The sequence below is a fragment of the Ambystoma mexicanum genome, chromosome 1q (genome assembly GCF_040938575.1).
Source record: "Ambystoma mexicanum isolate Mex_15411 chromosome 1q, UKY_AmexF1_1, whole genome shotgun sequence".
NCBI classification, from domain to species: domain Eukaryota; kingdom Metazoa; phylum Chordata; class Amphibia; order Caudata; family Ambystomatidae; genus Ambystoma; species Ambystoma mexicanum.
In genome coordinates, this window is record NC_090922.1 from 132,744,147 (window position 1) to 132,770,305 (window position 26,159).

At 48.1% G+C, this 26,159-nt stretch overlaps 1 protein-coding gene across 2 annotated transcripts in view; it reads left to right on the plus strand.

Moving 5' to 3' along the window:
- Positions 1–26,159, plus strand: part of KIAA0513 (KIAA0513 ortholog) — a 1,246,509-nt gene that overhangs the window by 676,760 nt on the left and 543,590 nt on the right. For both annotated transcript variants that reach the window (XM_069636198.1, XM_069636197.1), the window contains one exon: positions 1,960–2,059. In XM_069636198.1, coding sequence (XP_069492299.1) covers positions 1,960–2,059 — 100 coding nt within the window. The remainder of the gene's footprint in view (positions 1–1,959; positions 2,060–26,159) is intronic.

Below are 26,159 nucleotides of genomic sequence, written 5' to 3' on the forward strand. Positions count from 1 at the left end.
TAGTCCAGTCCACAGAACACACTGGCTCTCTTCCTGCCAACGGCCGCGCACAGCAGCTCCCCCTGGTGGACGCAGGGGCACACTCCAAGGAAGACCCAATTGCCGTTCCTGCCAACGGTCACGCACAAAAACAAAATCCAGCCACGACCCGACTGCCTTACCGGCCCGGCGGAATACCAGCCCAAAGGGAAACTCCTCCCAGTCAGCTCTCCAGTCCTTAGGCTGTTAAGGAGTCACGGCAGCCCCCTCCAAACTTCCATCCAACTCTGGACCGACCCACCAAAGTGCACAGTGGGTGCGCAGCTCCAGGCAATGGGCCACATCGGCCCCAGCGGCGCCTGGACTCTGGACCTTCCAGGGACTGGGCAACCTCAGCCCCCGCCACCGGTACACACAACAGCGTCACCAGCAGTTGTTCCTCCACTCCTGGCACGGCTATACTGGGCCACCTACACTCTTTAAAGCCCCAGCCTGGACTTTGAAACCTGGGCCACAGCACCGCCCAGCCCGCCAGACACCTCCGCCTCAATTGGACCTCGACCTGAACCACCACTGCACCACCCGGCCTGCAGCTCGTTCCAGTTTGATGGATGTCTCTCAGGAAGGCAGCGCTTCTCACCAGCTGCCCCTTCCCGGCAGCACCGATCCCATCCTCGTCGCCAGTGACATAAACCATGCCTCCTTCACCAATCAGGAACACCAGAAGGTAAGTAGTTTACATGTAGGTTTTATTCTCTTAGTTAGTAAGTAGAGAAAGCACTGGGACATCCATCTGGTCCAGTATCTTAGGTCTAACTGCCCTCAGTAGAACGTTGCAATCAAACCTACACCAACATTCCACCTAGAGTCCCAGTGACATCCCCACACCAACATTCCACCTAGAATGTTAGTGACATCACCGCCCTTCACCACAACACTAATAGCCATAATCAATCCCACACAGATTATGACACTTCTCCCAACCAGTTTAAAGCTCTAGCATTCTGAGGTGGGTGAAAGGATTGGAGGAGAGTGGAGTTGTGCTAAGATCATGTTGTTGGCGCAGCGTGTGCCGCAGCATCACTGCATGCATTTCTTAAGGTTGCCACTTTTCTCATTTCCGAAAGTGATCTTCAGCTTTCAGTAAATAAGAAATCTGGTGATGCAGTCTGGGAAGTGTCTTAATTGCGGAAGGAAAGCGAGTGCAGTTGATGTTAACGGCACCCCAAAGTTACTGCGTTTTTGACATGCAAAACCAGGGTTTACTGCGGAGAACGCCCTCGCAGTGTCTTGCCTTGCCTTCATAATGTTTACCGGGGACATTGTCGGGCCGGAAAGCTGAGGCTTTCATGTCAGTACTCCACGTTCTTTCTATTTCATAACGTGGTGCTTTTAAGGAAAAGTGTTCCTTTCTGTTTGTACATGGACCTCTGACTCGGACCCTCACTCGCTACCTCTGGGCCTGTATTGAATGAATTGTATGTACATGGATAGAAGCACTGATCAGTGTTACCAACTAGTGGACTGTTACCCCGTGAATAAGTAGCCCACAGAAATTCAACTGCGAGAGTAGAAAAAAGTCCTCTCAAGTGTTGGCAGGCAGGATACCATTGGCCTATAATGGACAATTAACCTATTCACACAATCACATGGTACTTTTCGCACCTTATATACGTCGGGGCTTACTGTAAGGTGCAGGGCCTCGGCAGTACACTATGCAGTATTGGAAGTCATTTATTTGTATTAAAAATGTGCACGGACTTCAAAGGTTTTAAGTGCGTTCACTTATCACGCAGCGCTCAGTATTGCAGTTAACTCATGAACAGTGTAGCTTCCCGCTCCATGTTCTTCCCCTCTGTATTGAATATCACAGGTTGGGCCCTGGGGAATAGAGGGTGGAGCTTTGCCCCTCCGACCACAGCCTGTCTACCCCACTGGTTTATTTTCTCAAGTGCTTTTTTTGTGTGCTTTTCTCTGCAGAGAGGACATTGATCAGGAAGAAAAAGCCAAATTTGGGGAACTCTGCAGTGGGGAAAACGGAAAAGGCAGAGAGTGGTTTGCCAGATATGTGAGTGCACAGGTAAGTGCCTTGCAGAAAAGTGTCTTGCAAGCAACAATGATAATTTACAAAGGGGGGACACTAAGCCTTTGGGAGTATGAATCTCCAAAACTAGCATTGGCGAAGCCAAGCGGTATGCATGTTTTAAATAGGTGTTCATGTTTGCTGATGGATGGATAGAAGGATGGATGGTTGAGGATGGATATACAGGGATTTACCTAGACATCCTCAAGACCTGGATTGAGAGACCACATAAATGCACTTCCTCAGGCTTGTGGGTGCCAACCAATTGCCACTCATTCCATGCCACCTCCCTAATCATGTTAACAACTCCTTGCACTGTCCTAAAAGATGGCTGCAGCTTAGCTTAATCCATGGCTCATTTGTGTACAACACCCTACATAATCAACTACTGTCAATTCTGACATGTAGTCTGGGCGTATGTAACACGAGCAATACATAGCATCACCTACACAGCATAGGTAAACTAAACCACCCAAGAGTAGTTCATGTAAATATGACACTTGAATATATAGGTCCCAACGAACTTGCAGGTCAAATTTGTGGGGCTACAAGCTAAATTAATTCAGAAATGTACTAGTTTTCTGGTGTTGAAGGCACTGGGGTTTACCCTGAGAAACAATGTCCTGCCTCTGTGGATATCCAGTGAAAATCTTGTTAAGGAAAATGTAGCCAGGGGGCGTAATTTCCCCAAATTTGCACCCTGACTAAAATAGACACTTTCACCAAGTGTTCTAGGATTGGCATTTAGAATTGCAATTTACACCATCCTAGAATATTTGGGGAAAGTATTTTGGAGGTCAGCAAAACAAATCACCTCCCAGATGACATTCTGCAGGCGAGCTAGTCACATGGAACCCCTCTGTGTATATCCAATAGGACTTGAAACCTCAAAACTCTGGGGGAAAACCCTGCAAGTTCACAATGTGCAATTCCTTCACCCTGAAAGAAAATACTTGCTTCTCAGTTTGCAGAAAGCAGTGTGAGGAGTCGGAAATGAAAGCCGGCCAATAAGTTGTCATGTTTTTGGTTAAAGACATTTTTAAAATAAAAATGGTTTGGGAAAATGCCTCTCTGGCACTATTCCTAAGAGGAACTTCCCTACCTAGAAACCAAAAATGAAGGATCTGTCTCTGTCAGGGTGGCAGTAACTGAAAAGCTGTCCTTGTGTCCAGAACGTCCTATCTTGACCCTCACACTATAAACAAAACACCAAGGCGGGGGTGGGGGGGTGGGGGTTGGGGGGGATGGGGGAGCAAGGCAATGTCTTTAACTTGATGTTGGCAAAAGTGTTCAAAACCAAAAGTATAAGAATGACTCCCAACAAAATTGTTCTCCAAGGTAAAGACCCTTTGATTCAGAGAGTGGTCCCCTTCCCCTGGATTCTTAAATAGGATGGCAAAAATGTCTCTTTAGGTAACAGTTCCTTTGTGTATTCACTGGACTCACAAGGTTTGTGTTCAAGCAATATGTTCTGTAACAGTGTTTCTTTAGAATTTATTGTAACTTTGCAGATTGCCTGATATACCTCCATGCCAAGAATCTTTAAACCATTTCAGCTGCCTGGTGTATTTGCATGCCAGAACTTCTCATGCTTTTCACAGTTCTTTGGCTATACAACAATAACATATACTGTGAGGTGCTTGGTATGTCTATCTATGGTATTTGCTCAAACATTTCCCCCACACTGGCATCTGATGCATCTGTACTTGATTGGTCTTTGCCTTTGTACTTTGCCTTGTCTGGGTATTTTCTGCATCAGCAATTTCGTACCATTCAAACATTTGTTAGCGTGCTTGTCGGAATATCCTAGGGTCCCTAGCTGCTTTGGCCAGACTCACCAGTTCCTACCAGCCCCTTCGATTCTGCTCGCCTATACGATGTGGTTACTTCACCCGCTTTCTATTTTAGAGTATGCAGAGTTTGTTTCTGCGCCGCTACGCGGTCCCAGACCGGCTTTCCTTTTCGGCCCGCACTGGAGAACGCTGACTCTTTGAGCGGTCCAACATCCAGTAGCTCCTGCGCGGCTCAAGCGTCTCCACGGCCCTTCTTGCTCGCATGCAGCGTTTCTCTTCCTGTCCCGGTGGCCTTCTCCATTCCACTGCACCTGTCCGTGCACCTTGCGTTCATCGTCTTCTCCTGCACTGCTCGTTTCAATAGTGTGGTTGCCATCTTTAAATGTCTCGCGGACTGGAGACTTGGCAAAACTAGCCTGCATGTTCTTCAAAATCCTGTCCCTTTTAACAAGCTCCTTCATCCTCCTCCTCTCAGTACCTGGGTGGTTATGGGAGTTGAAGTCCATAGATATCATCTGATTCTTAACTCTTAGATGGTTTTTCTCAGAGATTTCACACAAAGGCATATCGGAAACAAAAGGTGTTGTGTGAGTTTTGGGTGTTTGGGTCAAAAGTGGGGGCCTCACCAGAATGACAAAAGGCCATTAAGAACTCTTGTATTAGAGGGTCTTCCTCATGGGAAAGGGGGAATGCTGCGTCTTGTTCAATGAAGTCTCAACATCTCCCCGGTAGTTATCTTGTCCCATGTGATCCTCCCTCAAATAACTGCCCCCCAGGGTCAGGATCCGGTCGCGGCTGCCGATCTTTGGCCACATGGGAGGAGGTCACCACCGGGGAATCCGTGATGATTCCATTGGATTCATCACAGCTGGTACAAAGTAACACTTCATTTCGAATGGATTCCTTCCTCCCACAGATTCCTGATTTAAGATGTTCTATCTCTGCCGGAGCTATCCTTTGGAAATGTTTTCAAGACCCTTCCGCACAACACAGCTCTGCGTCGGCTCTACTTGGTGCCCTGTGCCAGATGTCGGAGCCAGTTAGTCGTCGTGCCCCATAACCTCTGCTCCTTTTTTCTGCTCAGTCGGTACGCTTTGGGAATGCCATTTGTAAGCATTTTTTTGTACTGCATCATGCCCCACTCTGGCAAGGCTTCTGGCTTTAATCCAGTGCAGATTGTCGAAGGCAAATATCTATCTATGACCCCACAGTATTTGTCTTGACTGCGTGTAGTCGGGACACTGTCTGCCAGATTGCAGATTGTCCCTATTAATGCACCCCAAGACCTTGTGGGAGTATGCCGAAAAGCTTTTCACCTTTTATCACATTGACAGCTCTCATTGGAAGTCTCCGGATGTGGATTGCGTCAGAGAGGAAGACCAGTCTCTGACCTCAATGAAAAGCCGTGCCACTGTAGGAGGTCTTGATCCCCAAGTGTGTTTTTCAAGTAACCATTCTTCTTTCTCTTTGAAGATGAAAAGCCGCAGATCCAAGGACCTTTCAGGTGATTCGTCCCAGCAAGTACTTTCTCCCATGTTGATGCTAGACCACTTTGCCAAGGCCCTGGCACGGGTTGTTTCGGGCTCTGTACTGGTGGCTAACTACGGGGCACATCACACTCTGAGTCGGATTCCTTCTAGAGACTGCAACCTCACGCCTATGAGCTCACTCAGCCCTGGCTCAAATTAATTCAGCTCCAAAGCCGTTCTGAGAGGCTCTGCCTTCAGGCATAGAGTCCATGGCATTGGCTCCTTTCTCCTCTATGCCATTGATGTTGCTTGGCACTGGAGCTCCTCAGGACTACGCCCCACTTCCATTGGGCAAGTTCATGTCAAGGATGCTTTAACAAGGAATGTGCCCCCATTCATTTTGTATTGGAACCACTCGACTCCAGAGAGACGCAAGATTTCCCAGAGAATTCTATACTGAAAAGGAGGATGACTATCTGTTGGAACTAGCCTCCAACTTGCAGCCTTGATGCCTACTGGCAGTTGCACACCCTCTCAGTGCGAACTCTGGAATGCATCGGCCTTCCTGCGTTTACTGGCTCATTACCCCCCTGCATTCTGATGGTACCTTTAGACTCAGTTGCAGATTAGGTCTCTTCAGTGGCTACTCTGTCGGTGGTCTCCATTTCAGTGTACATGTCAAATCTTTTGCGTGTCCCAACCAATGTGTCTCACCTCGTATGGTGGTTCTGAGAGACATCTACTGAAGGGAGTAGTGCTTCCGCAACCATGCCCCCCAACTGATTGATTTTATTCACTAATGTGTGCTAGAAATGCTGTGGTGCTCACCTGCAAGATCTGACATTGAGCAACCCGTGTTATTCCTTGAAACCTCTGGAACACATTCACTTGTGTGATTTGAGGGCGATAAGGCTGGCCCTGGTTGCCTTCCTCCTGTGTATACAGGGAAAATGTGTACTGGTCCTGACAGATAGTACGACCATGTATTTCCTCAAAGAAAGTTGTGTAGGGTCCTTGTCTCTGTGCAGAGAAGCAATACAACTGTGGTTTTGGAGAAAAAGGTGTCTGACAGCGGCCCATCTAACTGGGTCCGATAATTTAACGGTGGCAGCCTTGAGCATGAGAATGTATCCTCCCAGGAGTGGGAGCTCTGACAAGAAGTTCTGGAGATTTTCTCCTTCTGGGAACTCCTCAAGCGGACCACTCCGCCTCCAGTGTGAACAGGAAGTCTGAGTTTTGCTCCAGGTAATTTCATCGGTAGGGAGCTCTGGGGGAACACACTGGTGATCGAGTAGAACTTTGATCTACTCTATGCATTCCCCAGTGATTCATGTCATAACTTTTTGTTCTCGGGACACTAAGCCTGTTCAGGTTCACGTTAATTCCGATTGCTGCAGACTGGGCCCGATGGACTTGCTACCCCGAATTTCTGGACATGTCCATTAGCCCTTCCTGGACCTGCTCTCCCAGTCAGAGCTCTCGTCTTATTGGTTGCTTAGCAACCTGAACACCAGCGAGTATGCTGCACTGCACTCAATTGCACATGCGCTTTATTAATTTTATTTAGGACTTGAATTCAATGAGGCACCACCAGATTTGTGACAGTTGGTGGTGGAGAAAGGCGCACTATATTCATATTAAATACAGTAACCTGTACGCATGTGGGATCCAGAGCGCTAGCCTCGCATTAAATTAAAATGTGATTTATTTTATTTTTTGTCCCTGCTGTTATACCGAAGTACTACTATCAGAAAGATACATTCCCAGAGAATCAAAACGGAGGAGCAGCTAATATTCGGACTGTCTAAAATGTCCTACATACATTGGTATCTCAGCGCACAATCTCTCAGGCACTATGAATTTGATATGTTCAATTGAGCAGTATGTACTCTAGAACACATTGTCTTTTTACGGTATGAATGACTTGGGATCTCTCGCTCACATTGCCAACCCCTCACAGCCTGCAATGTATTCATTGTATACAGTGTATTCATTTGTTTTTGACTGTAGCACGTACTATAATCAGCGATCCAGTGTTACTTTTTAAATATTGTGTTGCTGAAAGTGATATTCTTTAAGGCATATTTACACTCCGTGTACCATCAGAGTATGCTGATTATGTACCATGCAGTGTGCATGGTTTGCAATATTTCCTAAGGTGCAGCAAACCATCAGTACTTTATGAAGAGATACGTGAGTGAAACTGTTCTTTTGCAGGGAGGGTTTCTGGATCTAGGGGTTCTTAACCTGATTAAGGAGGCAGAAAGTGGTTTCCATCGACGGCCTGGTTTTGTAGAGAGAAGTGTGGCGAACCAGATTAAGAATTTGGACCCATGGTAGACATGATGACGCTAGTATTTAAAAAAGAGAAAATGCCGATCTTACTCAACTGCCATCGTGAATAGTCCCTGCCTAACAAACTAAGGCAGCTCGTCTGTCAGTAAGAGTCAAAAATGGAAATGTCCACAGTCAAAAACCTTACTTCTAACTTGCCCTATCACTAAAAAAGAATAACTAAAGATTTCCAGATTGTATTCTCTGTGGTGCTTTCCCTTTTGGCCTGCTGGGTCTGAGACCTTTCCTCTAGGATTTTCTCCACAAGAAAAGTCTGTGATCCTTGCGTTTTAAAAATTGGTCAATAACTAATATTGTTCTCTACTCGCACAAGGATTCTCATGATCTCCTGGAGCTCGTGGTACATATTTCCTGATAATCTTTCCTGGTGTTTGCCAGACTTCCTGAGGATTTTACTGTCCGTCTTATTTTCCTTCTGAATTTAGTCTCTTATGATTCTACCTCTCATTTTCAGTTCTATGCTGTCTTTGTACTGTGATCTGCCTCCGTTAGGACGTGGATTCTCTTGCTCCTCCTTTTCACTATAGTGGTTCCACCACCCCTGGGGCCTTTCCACTGAGTTAGTCCTCTCTTGTTCTCTTCTAATGCTGGGCTTTGTACTTGAACTTAATGTTGAATGGCATTCATGGTGTTTCCTAGAATGTTCCAATGTTTGACAAATGTGACACATGGCAAGTTCCTGGGTTCCTCCCAGTACACACACTTGTAGTTTCTCATGGTTTCACATTCATTCTTATATTTAATTTTATATTTAGTTTGTAGTCTCTTTTGCCTCCCCCTTTCTCGCTCTACCCCACCGTAATTCCCAAGGTTTAGATTCCTGGGGTCTGGTGTCGGGACAGAGCAGCTTCGTTGTGCTTTGGTTATTTTCCTGACACAGCTGTGGAGTCGCTCCGAGCATCTGGTCAATTCAGCATCGCTAGTCCGGTGGGAGATTTCACTTTTCCGGCTCCTGTTGGTTTCAGCATTGTTCGGGCTCCTGGCCCACCACAGATGTCATGTGGTCACGCCACCACAATGGACAGTATCCTAGACACCGCCCTGCCAGTTGATTCGCCCCTGCTTGCAACACCAGTCTTCTGGCGTTCTTGCCTGGAGTTCTCTCCTTCGCTGACAACCGCGGGCTCTGTGGTTCCTCACTGTTCTGCCACTCCAAACCATAGTAATGTCAGAGGCTTTACCTGCGTATTCTCTCTCTCAACTGATTTCGTCTCAGTTACACATACGTCAGAATGCAAATGGGCGTTCTGTTTTGCTTTAGATTTTCTAGTTGATCCAGCATTATCTGAAGACATTGGACTTGGCATAGAAGATAATACCATATAAGCAGATATTGTTGCTGGTAGAGGGAGTTCCTCATGGGAATGAATCCTTGTCCCCTAGAGGGGAGTCACTCCCAGTCAAGGCCAACTTGTACAGACCCCTAGGGATGGTGCTGGGGAGCAGACTCGCCTCACTAGTCTCACATGGGTTGTCTTCCCCTGGGTATAAGTGAGGAATACTCTCAATTCGGCACAGGAGGCAAAGGCATTCTAAGTGTGTGCCAGAGATAAGACTAAAGGAGACAGTGAGACCAGGTACTGACATGGTAAGCAGGAAGTGTAGCGTAACTTAGCCCAATATTGGTATAGCAGTGGTGATGACATTTGGCTCGATGTGCTTCCTCTGCTTAACTTAAAGGACATGTGAACAGTGGTGATGGTGAATAGGGGGTGTAGCTAGAGTTCCTTTTTCCCTGGCTCTGCAGCACCCATGGTGGCTACTGGCAAACACTCCCTCCACCCAAAGTAGTACTATTAGTTGCCCCAAGGCCCTGTCTCACTCAGACATTTTAAGGATCCTCCTTTGCTGTCGCTGTCAACCTCTACTAGCACTCTGTTTTTCCTGGGCATTGAGTACGTAGTAGGGATCACTCTTGTGCAGTTTGGGTTCCGCCTGCTCTATTTCATGCTGTGCCATATGACCCTGAAGAGACTGGAAAATCCATGGCAGCAGGAGGAGCAGAGATCAACAAGGGACAGGACCAGCAAAGTAACACAGAAAGGACCGTAGACCGAGCAGAGGGGCAGTTCCAGTGAGGAATGTCAAATTGAAATGATAGCTGGACCAAAAAATGAAATAAATCGGTAATCTAATTATTAACTAGAATCAAGCAGTTTCTGATAACCGCGCCATCTCCATACCAACGCTGCAAAAACAAAAATGCAAGGCCAAAAGTGAAGTGTAGGTTTCATTTTCTGCCCAATGGGACTAGGAACAGTCCAAACTACACCTCCCCTTCAGAAGCTAATTTGGGCAAATTCCAATATAGCTTATGTTGCAGTGGGTGTTTGTGCTATTAAGTGCAGATCCACGTTAGCAATAAAGTTCACTTTAAAAACACACACAAGTGGCTGTCATCTTGGATAAGTCATCTGAAGTCACTTCCTGTGATGTCATTTGAATGGACAAGGGTGAGGCCAATGGTCATGAGATCGCTTTTTACGACTCTCTGTACCAGTAGCTAACATTTTTAGCATCTTTAATGCAATACAATGACTACAGGTAATCTGCACATGAGGAAATAATTGTCTTAGATTGCTGCTCATGAGATCTTCATATCTCGTTGGATTATGATGTTACATTGTCATGATGTTGGGGTTTAAATTGTGCTCCTTTGCCGCATTCATGGCTCCAGGCGCCACCCTAATGGATCTGAAAGAGGCCATGGATGAGGAAAGTGGGGAAAGGAGAAAATGCAAGCTAGCTTTGCTGTTATGTTTATGCGTGCACACTGGAAGTACCTTGAGCTCTGTGTTGGTCAGTTTCTGGGAGCTCATGTTCAATGAGCACGTAACATTAAAAGCCTATGGCCTTTACGCCATACATTCACGTTACGTCTCATTTTCCAGGATTTGGGGCAGAACGCAACTTGTTTCCGCTGGCTCCCTTCCTCTGTGCTATCCAAATGCCCCAGAATTTTCACTGGCGTCATTTCCACGTCTGCACAAATGCTGGAGATCCCTATGGGTCCCGCCAGTTTTAGGCACCAGGGATCTATTTCACACGCCGCAACGTTTACTCACTTTGAATGGTGGAGTGCAAATGTGCAGGGCAAAAGGCAGAGCATACATGTGTATGCTGCCTTTTGCCCTGCACTTTTGCACACTACTGTGCAAATGACGAAAATGTGGCTACAGGGAGCCATTTACGTTGCAATGCTAATGTAATGGCCCCCGCTGTCAATTTAAGAGTTCATAGAACATGAGCTCCTAGGTGTTCTGTGTCGAGAGCCTAGAGGTATGTGTTGCTGAAGGGGGGGGCCTTGTGTGCCCATTCTGCTAGGACTCATTTTTTCAGAGTGTGGTATGTAGGTTGTTTGTAGAGGTGTAGTGTTCTGATGATGTTCTATTAGGAGGGGAGTTCAATAGCCATGTATGGTTGGCTTAGTTGAATTTGAGAGTGTTAGTGTGGGGAACAGTCAGAGAACACGATGGGCAGATACACCCTAAACCACGTATTCTAGATCACTTGGTTATAGTAAGGCATGAAATTCATCACAAAGCATTAGAAGTCAAAGGAACACATGGGAAAGGTGTTACAACCTTTGTCCTCCCCGTGCTACTTCCTTCACTTTCTCACATTGCCACTGTCAGAGCCTGTCACACTCTTCTTTCTTTTCCATTCTCTCCATCCCCCCCCTCTCCGTCTCTAATAGATACATTTTACCATGTGTGCATCAAGGATCTGGGAAATGGCAAAAGCAGGAAGGAGGCAGTCATTTCTGCTTTTGGGTTTTGCTATTTAGTGAGGAGTACATATACAGCTCTTCATTGAACTGAAACATTAATGGGATACAATATAAGAGAATCTTGACATATTGCTTCACAATTCCTAAAAGTAGGTGTGCTATCTATGCTGTGGCGTAATTTGCAAGAGAATATTGCTGTTCATCTCCATTGCTTACATTAAACTCTGCAGTCTAGGCTACGATTAAGAAGTATCGGTATGTAACACATACAAAATCGGAATCATTCACCTCCTGCTCCCACTTTGGTATGTAATGTGCACTGCAGGAGTCCTCGGAAAGTGTTGCTTTTAATATCCTTGTAAGGCTAGCCTGACATAGTAGCAATTCACACAGCACTATCCGATTGCCTGCTGGTGTTTACAACCTGCCATCACACATTTTATAGTGCTATTGTTACAGTAATCCCCAGTGAGTGAGACTGAGCTAGTATCAGAAAATGAGTTGTTGCAAGGCTGTAGTAGTACATTCAAGAGACAAAGGGATGTTTGCTGGCCAAAGAAGAATGTCCAATGGGCTTAATTAGCCAGTTTGTGTTTCTAGATATCGCGAGTACACCTGTGCAGACAGCTGTACAGTTCTATGTTTATTATTAAATCATTGGTGCAGTCTGTGCAAATGCAGTCAATTTCACAACTCCCAGAACACATTAGTTTGTCAGAAAGGGACACAGGATTAGAAATGTTTTCTGCATTATATGGAGTCTTCCAGCAGCTACTTAACAGTAAATCTGCTGAGGAGCCCTGAGCACTTTGTGGTTACAAAGTGTCAGGGGCGGCTTGTCCATAATGGGCGAGAAAGCGCCAATCCACCTGAACCCTTGCCGATTATGGATGAGCCGTGCCAGTCCAGTGTATTCACTGAGTTCTCACCCACTTGGTTGTTGCAGCTGAGGGAGTGCCCGTGGGCTGGCTTAAACTGTCAAAACAGAAGGTTCCCCTTTGACAGTTTAGTTTCCCAGTGTGTATGTTCAATGTCAATGTCAATGTGCCATGCAAGGCTGGGGTTTGGGGGTGTCAGGGTGGTGCAGGGTTACTTCCTCAGCCTTGCATGGCCCACTGGGGAGGCCGGCTGGGGAACGGAGTGTAGGTGCGAGGGGGTGCTCCTGCGCCTCCCACGCATAGAAACAGAACAGAGTCTTGTGTCATTGCTCAGGCTCCTGCATGAATGTGAGTGCTTCCTTGTTTCTGTTCTTGTGCACGGGAGCCGGAGGGCCCTTGTCAGAGAAGGCTACATCTGAGAGGAGCATGATTGAGCAGAGCATGATGTGGACATGAGCTGAGGTAAGTGTAACATTTAATTTTGTTTGTTATGTAGGTTTGTACGTATGCACGTTTGAATGATCGAGTATTTCCTGTATTGGTGGTTGGGTGCATGTGAATGAGCGAGTGCACGTGTTTTACTGGGCGAGTGAATGCTGTGTGAATTGTAAGGGTGCAGATGGAGGACTCTGACACAAATGTGCCATTTTTGGGGCTAAAGACTTTTATTAAATAATAAAGCAAAAGTAAACCTATCTTTCCCTATTTCTAAGAGGGGTCCCTCTGCCTCAACTAAAGATCGAAGGTGACTTTCAGGATGTCTGTTATTCTAGAATTGGGATTCTAGAACTGTCGGCTTCAAAGATGGCTGCTTAAGTGCTGAGCTCCTGTACCCACTGCTGAAGATACTATCCCTCCTTTATAATGGCTGAGGATTCATGCTCAATTGGGACTGTTCAACCTGCCAAAAGACAGAAGGGTGGAGAAGAAGGAAGAGATGACAAGCTTTTGGACCTGCTTACCAAAGTGACAGCGGATATCAAAGCAAAGCTTATAAATGCTGAAGAAGGGTACTTGGATCTCATGACTAAAGTAGTTTCTGTGGAGGAACATTTTACTACAGTTGATGATCAGACTACGCGACTTGCTGATCAAGTGAGACATTTGGAGTTGGTGAATGAGAAGTTGACTTCCAAGCTTTCAGAACAGGAACACTTTTCTAGGAGGAATAATGTGAGGATTGCCAAATTTCCTGAAAATGTTGAGCGTGGGAATCCTATAGCCTTTTTAGAGAAAGCCTTAATCTCTATTTTTAAGTTAGACCCTAAAATGCTTCTTGAAATTGAAAGCGCACATAGATAACTTGGCCAAAAACCAGCCTTAGGACAGTGCCCCAGACATTTTATTAAGTTCCCAAGATACCCTACCAGAGAGTTAATCCTGAAGAAATATCGGGAAATTGGTGGTCTTGCCTAGGGAGGGCACAAACATAATGGTGTTTGCTGATCTGAGCAAAGATGTTATGGAAAGAAGAACATGCTTTAATACTGCCAAACAGAAAGCGAGGATCAAGCATCTGAAATATTATGATTTTCCAGCAATCCTGCATATCATTGTGGAGGGTCAAGTGCATTCATTTGCTGAACACAAACAGGCTGAAGCTTTCTTGACAGATTTCAAAATTGTGCCAGTGAAGGTATCAGTATCCCAAAAGTCTGTGCAGCAGAAGAAAAAACGAGATAAGTGATTCTCATGTGTCATCTCTTGTCTTGATTTATTTATATTCACATTATTTTTTACTTATTTGTATTCATTAACTTATTTTTGCTTTTTTAATATTTGACTTTCCTTAAAACCGTTAATTTAAACAGTAATTTTTTGTGTTGTATTTGTTTGATTCTGTCGAGAGCTTCATGATAGAGGAAAGCACCTACTAATCTATCAAATACAGCTTTCTGCAGTCACATGCTGCAGTCAACGTCATTATGCACTAAGACTGGACGGTGTGCGGTCTCCGCTTTGTGATCCTGGGGGGGGGAACTGAATGGCTTGCCGTTGCCGTGCAGTGAAAATGGAGTGTCAATGAGTAACTCATGGATCCGGCGAAATGTTTACAGGATGGGGAGATAAAGGAGACGGCCGTCGTGAGTAGCAGAGGGGCCGTGGAAAGTTAATTTTGTTGATGTTGATATAAAAAAAACGCTCAAATGGATTTAAGTTGGAAGAAATGTAAGTTCTCCAGCATGGGGTCTGGCATGGATTCACATGCTCATGAATATTCCCCATCGTCAGGCTGGGAATCCTCGGTAAAGAAAAAATCAGTATCAGTTTAGTTTCTGATCTGTCTTTCTTAGTAGTAACCAATCACTGGTATCTGGGTCATACTGCCCCCAGCCAAAGACTGCCCTCTCCCTAAGCCCCGACCCTGGCAGCCATCCTCAGATGATTTTTACCGCACGTTCAAATGTTGGGAGTCCTCATGCTATAGCTCTCGAGCTTTTACTGCGTTTTACGTTTTTTTCAAAGAGTTTTATCTCTTTTTTTCAGTCAATCGAGCCTGCAGCTCCACCGTTTCTACTTCCGATCAACAAAGACCCGTTTCGGAATTTTCTACGCCCCTCAAGGGTGAAGTTTTCGTTGAGTTACACTTCTTGGAGGATTCCAGAAGTTTCCGAGGCCTAGCTCATGGACATGGCCCAGGACAAGGGAAGCTCGACACCCGGATCCAAGCTGTTCAGGAACTGCTGTGGATGCGGATTACAGAATGTTTTCAAGGAGGATGAGCATTCGAGATGTCTCTACTGCCTTCACGAAGACAAGACGCACGTGGAATAGGACTGCGTTTTGCAAGAACCTGTCGGAACGGACTATGAGGGATCGTCGGACCCGCCTCGCCAGCTGGCTGGAGAAGGGCTCAGCAGGTGTGAAGAAGAAGTCTGAGCGGTCTTCTAAGTCCTGTGAGGGTGCCCTGGCGACGGGGGCCCAACGGAAGACAAAGCACCGCGAGTCCACGGGCACCGGGAGCGCCGAAGGGTCGGGCTCCTCGGCTGCCAGGCAGGGCGCACTCTCACCGACGGCATCAACCACGAGCCAACACTCTGGCTCGGGGAAGAAAAAAATCTGAGAACCCGGTTAAGCCTCTGGAGAGGCCCTGGTCGATCTCGAAGGGATCGGCCGAAGGGGAGCGAGGCGGTGACCCCTCCCCCAGGGTGAAGGCCTCAAGCGCCCAAGGTGGTGAAGGCCTTGATCCACCCAGTGAAGGCCTCTATTGAGGGAGTTGCAGCAGCCCTGGCGAAGCCTGTGGTGGCTAACCCAGCGGAGGCGACCTCAGGGACCAGAGTTTCCCTGCCACCATGGAGGGAATCCTCCTTTCAGCCCATCGATAAGACCCCCTTGAAGACCCTGGTGGAAAAAGAAGAGTGTGGGCGGTGGCCATCACGGACACGGATACAGTCTCTGAGGAAGAACTGGTTCAAGTCGTGCAGGGCCTCAAGAGGTTCGAGGAGGTCCGGTCCCACGGGGGAAACCCCGAGGAGGTGGATGAAGAGAGCGATGGTGGCGCCGATGAGACTCCCGTGGAGGAGGAGCAACCATCGCACCCATTGCAGCCGGGACACGAGCCTCAGGACACTTGGCGGCCATTTTGATCACAATCCAAACCTTATGCATGGAGATAAGGACGAGATTGTCCCTCATCCCAACGGATGACCCAACAGAACTGGGCCAGTCGGGGAGCCCCCCGAACAAGCGGAGGAGAGTTCACCCTCCCCCGCCTTTCCAGCCCTTGCGGCCCGCTCAGCCTTCTTCTCCTTCCCCTGTCCTGGGGGACGACACGGGAACAGAGACGGCCACGACGGGGACGGACGACGAGGGTGGTGATGATGGGACTGGCCTTCCATCACCACTCCCTCGGGCCTCCATGTCCGACGAAATTGGCTCCTTCCACGCCATAATTGCAATAGCATTCGAGCTTTGTTAAGTCTGCCCTGAGGAAAAGAAGAAGGAAGGTTTCCTCTATCAGCGGCGCGAGGCCTAAAGGAAGACGGTCCTCGCAGTACCATTGATTGACGACATCTGGAAGGAGGGACTTGCTCTCCTGAAGAACCTGTCCACGACGCCTGCCAAGAGGGATCGATACGAGAAGAAGTACTGGGTCCCCGATTCCGCCCCTTGTGCCTTAGGGCACAGCCGACCCCAGACTCTGTCGTCTCGGCGGCGGCCAAGAAGAAATCGGCGGGGGCGTCATCCTCAACTTCGACCTCCCTACCTGATGGCGAGGGAAAGAAGCTGGATGCCATGGGACGACGAGTTATCTCGTCCAATTAAGGCGGCCAATGCCCTAGCGATAGTGGCCCGCTACGACAGGGAGCTGTGGTACAAGATCACTCCCCTGCTGGACTTCCTGCCGACAAGAGGTCGGAGGCCCTGGAGATCCTGCAGGAGGGTGAGGTGGTGTCGGACCACGCCATAACGGTGGCAACGGATATCGCGGACACCGGATTCCGCCAGTTGGGCAACAGTGTTTGCCTTCGACTGCGGGGATGGCTCAAGGCAACTGATTTCTGCCAGGACATACAAACTAAAGTTTTGGACATGCCCTTCGACGGGAACAATCTGTTTGGCAAAACAGTGGATGAGTCGCTTCAGGTCATCAAGACCGACACGGAGACGGCTCGGGCCTTGGGTGTGTTGCAGCAACAACGGCCGCCCTTTCGGAACGCCGGAGGCAGATAGGGTGCCTCCAAGGGATCTGGCAGCGGCTCCTCGACGTACCGTCTGGCGGCCGCTCCTCATCACAGGAGGCATACAGAAGACGCAGCAAGTTAGGAGGCTATCGTCCTCATCGCCAAGGTGGCAAGGCCGCCTCCAAGCAGGACTGAAACAGCCGTATCGTCGGGCCCCCACCAGAGCACCCCGGTGGGAGGCCGGCTGGCGAAGTTCGTCAGCGTGTGGGAGTCCATCTCCACTGACCGTTGGTTGCTGGATGCCCTGGCCCACGGGCACACTCTCGAATTTCTAAAGAAGTGCCCCCGCATTCCTCCCGTGGCCAGGAAGGAAAATCACGTCCCTCAACTGCTGTTGGAGGTAAGGGCGATGCTCAAGAAAGGTGCCATCGAGCTTGTCCCCAAGAGGCTCTGGGGCTCCGGAGTATACTCAAGATACTTCCTCGTCAGAAAGAAGACCGGAGGATGGCGTCCCATCCTGGACCTGCGTCGACTAAACAAATACATCAAGGCACAGAAGTTCCGGATGGTCACCCTTCAGCACGTGCTGGGCCAGCTGGAGGAAGGCGACTTCCTATCGTCGTTGGATTTGGAGGATGCGTACTTTCACATCCCCATTCTAAAAGGACACCGAAAGTTGCTCAGGTTCGTAGCCCAAGGACGGCACTACCAGTTCAAGGTCCTCCCATTCGGATTAAAGTCGGCGCCCAAGGAATTCACCAAGTGCCTAGCACCAGTTGCGGTGCGGCTGCGCCTGCAGGGGATCCACGTCGAATACACAGCGAAGACCGTCCCGCTGCTCACGGACCTGGGATTCTCCATCAACTTCCCCAAATCCCACCTGGTTCCGTCGCAGGTTCCACTGTTTCTGGGAGCCAAGTTCGATACAGTAGCACGATTGGCCTCGCCGTCGGAGGAAATGACAAAGGCCATCCTGGGCAAGGTGCAGCATCTGCTGGCCACAGACGTGGCCAGGGTGAGATCCATCAAGTCCCTTCTCGGGATGATGTCCTCATGCATCTATCTGGTGCGCCTGTACAGGCTTCGGATGCGCCTTCTACAGGAGTTCCTCGACGCCCGTTGGATGCAAGCGGCAGGCAGTTTCGAGGTCAAGATCTCGCTCAATGAGGTCTTCCGCCAAGCAATTCGGTGGTGGGGCACGGACTTTCAGACCCCAGTACACCAAGCGACGGTGACGACGGATGCCTCCCTGGAGGGGTGGGGAGCGCACACCGGAGATCTTCGCGCAAGAGGCCTTTGGCTCCCGGAGGAGAGGCTGCTCCTCATCAACATACTGGAGCTTCGAGCAGTGTTCTGGGCCCTCCGGTCGTTCCTCCCGTCTCTCAAGGGCAAGGTGGTGTGGATCTTCACTGACAACACCACCACAATGTTCTACATCCTTAAGCAGGGAGGACCCAGATCCTTAGCCCTATCCAAGGAAGCCCAGGATCTATGGCATTGGGCCGTTTCCCAGGGGATGTTTCTGGTACCCTTTCATCTAGCAGGGATAAAAAACACCATCGCCGACTCACTCAGCAGGGAGCTGTGCTCGTGCCACAAGTGGGAACTACGCCAGGATCAAGTGGATCGACTCTTCCAGCGATGGGGCAAACCCCAGATTGACCTGTTCGCGACGGCGACGAACTCCCAAATGCCAGAGGTTCGCCAGCAGGTTTCCCTAGCTGAGGAGCATGGGCGATGCTTTTTCGTTCCCCTGGGATGGCCTGTTCCTGTATGCGTTCCCTCCATTGCCGTTGCTGCTCCGACTCATCAACCAACTCAAGAGGTACGGTGCAGGATGATCCTCGTCGCACCGGCGTGGCCGAGACAGATCTGGTTCCCGGACCTTCTGGACTTGTCAGCGTCCCCACCAGTCAAGCTGTCAACGGACGCAGATCTTCTCTCCAGAGAAGGAGGTGCCATCCTTCATCACGACCCAGAGTCGCTAAACTTGCAGGCCTGGCTCCTGCAGCACTAGAGTTTGGAGGGTACGATATCCCGGCGGACTGCAAGTGGTTCTTGCAAAGGCCAGGGTGTCCTCAAGTTTTACGGACACAAGTGGAAGAGGTTCTCTGTCTGGTGCCATGCACAGAAGATTAACCCTTTACGGATTACGGCCCCTGAAGTGCTACCGTACCTACTGCCGCTGGCCAAGGCAGGACTAGCGCATGCTTCCATCAAGATACAACTGGCAGCTATTTCCCGATACACCAGAACTACAGGACCGCCATCCCTGTGGTCTCATCGCCTGGTGAAGGAATTTATGAAAAGACTGTTCTGATCGTTCCTGCCGGTGAAGGCTCCGGCCCCGGAGTGGGAGCTCAACGTTGTGCTGACCAGGCTTATGGGGGCGCCATTCGAGCCTCTGCATTCGGCACTGTTGAAGTTCCTGTCATGGAAGACAGCATTTCTTGTGGCCATCACCTCCGCACGATGAGTGGGAGAGATCCAGGCCCTATCCTGCAAGCCTCCATACTTGACTTTCCAACGAGATGAGGGTGGTGCTAAGGACGCACCCCTCCTTCATGCCCTAGGTGCCGCCGGACTTTCACCTCAACGAGCCCTTGGTGTTGCCAGTTTTCTTCCCGTCGCCTTCGCCGCCGGCCAAGAGGACTTTGCACTCACTGGATGTAGCTAGAGCGCTGAAGTTGTAGGTGGACCGCACAAAGAGTTTTCGGAAGACATCACAGCTTTTTGTGAACTTTTGACCTGTGAACCAAGGGAAGGCCCCCTCAAAGGCTTGCATTTCCAGATGGCTCTCAGGCGGCATCATGCACTGTCGCCAGTTGGCAAACCGACCGTTGCCCTGCCGTCCCAGTGCCCATTCGACCAGAGCAATCGCTGCTACCACAGCGTTCTTGTCTGGTGTGCCCCTGCTGGACATCTGAAGGGCTGCAACGTGGAGGTCGATGCACACCTTCACGATATTCTACTGCGTCGACCGGGATTCCAGGGAGGAGTCCACAGTCGGCCAAGCAGTGCTGCGCAAACCTGTTCGCCTGAAGGTGGGCCTGGTGAGGATGTAAGAGTTGCTTAATGTTGAGTTTATGTTATGCTTAATATTGAGCCTTTGCCACCTCCCGTGGTTGTGCATGTGTGTACTGCTATGTATTCTTATATTCATGAGCATGTGAATCCATGCCAGACCCCATGCTGGAGAAGGAACAAGTTACTTACCCGTAACTGTTGTTCTCCAGCATGGGTCTGGCATGGATTCACATGCTAACCCTCCCTCCTACCCCTCTGCGGCTCTTCACTTGGTCATACTGCCACTTTACGTGCTACCAAATCTGAGGATGGCTGCCAGGGGCGGGGCTTATGGAGAGGGCAGTCATTGGCTGAGGGCAGTATGACCCAGAGACCAGTGATTGGTTACTACTAAGAAAGACAGATCAGAAACGAAACTGAGACTGATTTTTTTCTTTACCGAGGATTCCCAGCCTGACGGGGAATAATCATGAGCATGTGAATCCATGCCAGACCCATGCTGGAGAACAACAGTTACAGGTAAGTAACTTGTTCCTTATGGATACGTTAGAATCCGGGTATTCGCTCTGTGTCAGCTGAGAATTAAAATGGCGTCTGTGTCACTCCAGTGATAAATTCATTGATTTCTTCTTGAAACAGATGACATGTGTAACAGCTTTACACCTTGCACATCCAATGGGTGTTAATAATCATCTCATCTTGCGCAGGGGTATGCTAAGGATACAGCTGTATTGATGCCAATCAGTCTTACATGGAACATTACCTGACAATCTCATCTTATAATTCAGAGATCTCAAACATTCATTCAGGCTACTTTCTTTATTGCGGTGTTCTCTGGTACTTACAAAGTAGTCCCGGTACCTTCTGCATTGGCGATATCATCTGCCTGTTGCTTTTGGGGGACGCCCTCTACCTGCAGCATGTCCCTGGCATTTATCAGAATGTGAAATGTGAGGGTCTGGTTGTGGGTGAGAACTCGAGAGTAATTAGAGTGAATGAGGCTTCTACAATGCTACCTAAGACTACAGCATATTGCTTTTGCTAGACTTTGCATTGGTTTTGCTTAGGCTTATGGTTTTTATTGAGGTTATTGCTTCTGTTGACACAGCTGATTCCTGTCTATACCTGTAAGATTGCACAGACTAATTGGAATTGTGGGTCATCTGATGTCCTTTATGCTACTGCTTTGTGTTTAGCTACAATATTCAATGCAATATTATTAAGTGACACTGCTCTTTGTAAGCTGACTGCATTTGATTGTCTTACTATTAATGCTCTACATTTAGGCCCATGATAGGTGTTGCATGTGCTTTTTTGTGGGTAGATGAGAACTTAAATTGAATAGAGAGCACACTGTATAGATCTGGTGATGAGGTGTTGGGGATTGGGTGGACAGCGGGGTTGAATGTTGTGTATCAGTTCTAGTTTAATAGGGCTGAATGCTTGAAATTCTTTAATATGTTTTAAACTTAGTTTTTCTTTAACTTTTCTTCATTTAAGTTTGATGATGATGGGGGATTCAATACAACTGTTGAAATGTGGGTACGGGTGTCAGGGTGGTATAGTTGAGAATTGGTTTAATTATATAAATATAGTAACTTTTAATGAGTTTGGCTTTAGTCAGACTCCTTTCATTCGAAACATCAGTTTGTTTTTGTGTAATGTCTTTTTGTTTGCCTGGGTTGGCGTTGCTATACTACCATATGTTCTGGCTTTACATGTTGTTGTGTTTTTTTGCATTTAGGCATTTACTAATTGTTCAGATTTTTCTTTTTATGTTTGTGTTGTACCGGAAGTGGAATTTACAGAATGAAATAGGTTAGATACTATGGGGATGCTAATACTATGGGGATGCTAACGGTAGGAACATGGAATGTGAAAGGTTTGAATTGTCCAATAAAAAGGAAGAATATGTTGTCTAGGCTTTGGAGAGAGAGGATTGATGTGATTTTTTGTTGTTGCAGAAAACGCACCTTGTTGAGGGTAATGGGAAACTCCTTACTAATTCGTGATTGTCTATTCTGATACTCCCTGGTGCTCAATTCGTTGTCTTCTGACCCGCTATCTCCCTCCGACTCCTCACCTGCAGAGCTGGAATCCGAATGATAGTGTACAGGGCGCTCTATACGGCTGCAGCTGTGGTGACAGATGCCTGCCTCGATAAGAAGCCACAGTGGCCACCTGTGAACGGTAGCACTGTGGCCCCCTCACCGAGGCAGGTGAATAACTGGGGAAAAAGCCCTTGGCAGAAAACCCTGTGGTGGAGAAGTCGTCCTGACGTAGGTGTAGCTGAAGCGGAGCGTTTGCGAGTTCTCTTTTTCCTGGAAGGTAAGTGCAGTCCAACCGGTAACAACCGGAATGCGAACATCCGTACACTTTGGCGAGGAAAAGGATGAAAACAGCCTTTGCGATGATGGATCCAGAAGAAGTCGCAGCGGAAAGCAGCAAGAGAAACGGAGGCTGAGGATAAGAGTGTAAGTAAGAAAAATGGAAGCCAGAGAACGGCGGAGAAGGGTGGAACAGGTAAGAGGAGAACTGGAGAAGGAGGGAAGAGAGTGGAAGAGAGAGGGTCAGCGGGAGCCAGGAAACAGGTACCCGCAGAGAACGAGGCAAAACAGGGAGCGCTGAAACCAGAACCGGAGAGAAAGCCAAAGCAAAAAAACTCCAACGTTGCAACGCGGAAGAAAAAGACTAGACCGCCACCATAGGTTATAAAAAGCGTGACGGAACATTCAATGGCCTCCCCACTGGAAGCGATTCCACTGCTTCCAGGAATTCGGACGCATGACAGCGATACACGAAAATGTGGCTAAATTGCTTTTCCTCCAATTCAAGAGGAGTTGGGATTTTACTTTGGAGAGGATTGAGGTAAGTATTGAAAAAGTGGCTATGGATGACATGGGTTGTGTAATTTTGGTTGATTTGAAGTATTAGGATAGGGTTCTTACCATCGGTTCCATTTATGGCCCATGTGTTTCTGGTGGGAATTTTTTTTTTGACTCTCTAAGTTGTGTGAAATGAAGGGGGAGCTTACTCTATTAGGGGGACGTTAACTGTGTCTTGGACTACAAGTTGGATAGGTCTTGAAAATTTTCTTTTACTGGTCAGAAATCTAGCAAGGAATTTCGAGAATTTATAGAAGTATTTTACTTAATTGATGCTTGGAGGACTTTATATCAGCGGGAAAGGAGTTTCTCATTTTATTCCTTGCTCATGACTCTCTTTCCAGGATTGACTACGTACTCATCTCTGACACTTTGGTTGAAGCTGTATTTGAGGAAAGGATCTGCGAACGACATCTTTCTGATCATTCCTTAGTTTTTTTTTTAAACAGTTTTTATTAAATTCAAACAAACACAACCAATACAAACCAAACTCGCAGTGCAGTTATCACCAGTACAATTGTTCACATTGTTCTTCTCATAATTCGGTCACTGCTCCCCTTATCCCACCCCCCCTTGCGAGCCCATTTCATTTTCCGCTGATTCTGTCCGATCTTGTATCGTTCCAAATAGTTCCGCTATCAACAATCTCCATGCCATCAGGGTTCCCACCTCTTCCTCCCCCCCAATGTTACTTGCCTGTTGCCACACTGTGGTCTCTGCCTCCGCCCACCTCTGCAACTCTTTCAATCACACCTCCACCCGTGGCCTATGACAGGTCTTCCATCCGATGGCAATCCTTCGTTTTGCTAGCACATACGTTAGATCTTTTAGTTTATTGACATGTTTAAGTTTCTGCGATCTGGGGAACCCCCCCAGCAAGCAGGCCCAGGCTGAATCTATGACAATAGTGATCCCCTTTTCCGCAAGTGTCCGTGCCACTTCACCCCAGAATCGCTCAATTACCGGGCATGACCAGAACATGTCAGCCTGTTCCTCGTCGCATTTAGGACATGTTTGTTGCCCTGCATTTTCAAACCTCGATATCCTCAGGGGTGTCATGTATGCCCTGTGCGTAACATATAGTTGTATCTGTTTTAATCTTGCATTTCTGGACACCTTCTTATGGTACCCCAGGGCACGTTCCGACATCCGGTCCTCTATCGGAGCTCCTACTTCCGCTTCCCAATCTAGTCTAACTTGTATTAATTCTTTCCCAACTTTAGACATCATCATTTCGTACAGTCTAGAGATCTCATGCCCTCCTTCTGCAATATCATATATCGTGTTTATGGTACCGTCTGGTTCTTCTTCTCTTATCGTTTCAGGCCATGTTTTCTTAATTCTCTTCACCATTCGGAGATATGTGATATACTGGCCCACGTGTATCCCCACCTCCTCTACCAACTCTCCAAAATGTATGATAGTCCCCTCTCGCCAAATATCTCCCATCGTTACCAGCCCCACCGATTCCCAGTGGTTCCTAATTGTCATCCGTAGCTGCTCATCTCCTCCTGTCAGTGCAACCAACGGTATCTGCAGGGAGCATGGGATTGGGTTTTCCATCATCTGGCATGCCCGGCGCCACATCTTCCATCCAAGCAACATCATTTTAGGGTGCTATTTCATTTCTGTTTTGGGCAGCCAGATCATCTCTTTTAGATAGAATGGGGCACAATCTTGACTAAACAGCCTGGATTCAGGGGTTGATTCATCTGAGAGCTATTTGGCGGCATATTGCAGTTGACTCGCTACATAATAGACCTCGTAATTTGGCAGTTTTATTCCACCTTTCTGTAGCTTCCATAGTGCCACCCTTTCCTGGTGCCATGCCACAGCAAGTCCCTGCACATGCTATTAAGTTGAGTGAAAAACTTCTTAGGTATCAGGTACGGAATGTTCCAAAAATAATGCAGGAGCCTTGGCAAGACCACCATCTTGAGCATTGCCCCTCGTCCCATCATTGCTAGAGGCAGCTTCACCCAGAATTTCATACACTTCTCAATTTTCCCTATGGCTACTTCGGTATTGTGCCTATGTTCTTCTTTCACTGTGTGGTAAATATCTATCCCAAGATACCGAAAAGTACCAACAGCCCAAGGAGTCTGCAGCACCGGCAACTGTCTGCCAGGGATTCCCCGACGGGAAGATGATAGATTTCTGAGGATTCACCGCTATGCCCATCAAACCTGCATACCTCTACATCACCTCCAGGATGTACTGGAGATTCTCCTCCGGGTGTCTTAGGTACAGTGGCAAATCATCCACATACAGTGAAATCAAGTGTCGGTCCCCTCCCACCTCGATGCCTATAGGTTCATACTGTTGTTTGAGGTATATCGCCAAAGGCTCCAAAGCTAATATGTACAACATAGGGGACCATGGGCACCCCTGTCTGGTGCCTCTGCCTAGTTGCCATCTTTCAGATATCACTGCTCCTGTTTTGACTCTGCCAACGGTTCACTGTATAGCATCTTTGCCCATTTTATGTATCCAGGCCCCATACCATAACCTGCCAAGGCCGCCAGCAGCCATGGCCATTTAACAGAATCGAAGGCCTTCACAGCGTCCAAGGACACAATTGCCATTTCACCTTCATTCCTGCTCCCCATCCAATAACCCGATGAAGACGTCTGTGATTGTGAGTTATGTTCCTATTCGGGGCATACTGTCATGATGCCTACCTCTAAGGAGCCAGGTCCGACCCAGCAACCCCAGAGGCAGGCATCATTCCCCCCAGGGAAGTGCCAGCGGGCCCAAGCTGGGGCCCTTTGGACACAGTCCTGGCGCCTTAGGCGCCAGGCTCATGTTGGACCCCTGTCCTGGCGCCTTAGGCGCCAGGCTCATAAAGCTAGACAAGTGTTCAAGTGTTTTAATGTGCACTTACCTGATGCAGACCATGCTGCTACATCCAGGCCCTCTTGAGGCCTGAATGGAACTACTTTACCTGTGGGACTACTTTCCCCTGGGTGAGGTTGGGGAAGGATACATACCTGATCGGTGGAAGGATACATACCTGGAACTTCTTCCAAAGCTATTTAAACCACGCCCGATCAGCAACTCACGCTTCGCGTTGTTCTGCTCCTCGCAGCTGGACGCTCACCGTGTCAGCTCCTGCATCTGGACTTCAGCCACGCCTGTCAGCATCCTGGGTCACCTGCTAAGAGAGAATAGGAGAGAAAGAAGACCTTACCTGCTAATGCAGCATCACGGAGACATCACTCCGACAATCCTGAAAGGGAAGACATCATTTTAAAAGCATTTCACTTCGATCGCTGCAGCGCTGCATTTCACTCACCTTTCCTGGGCACCTCCATCTTCAGCAGCGATCATCCGGA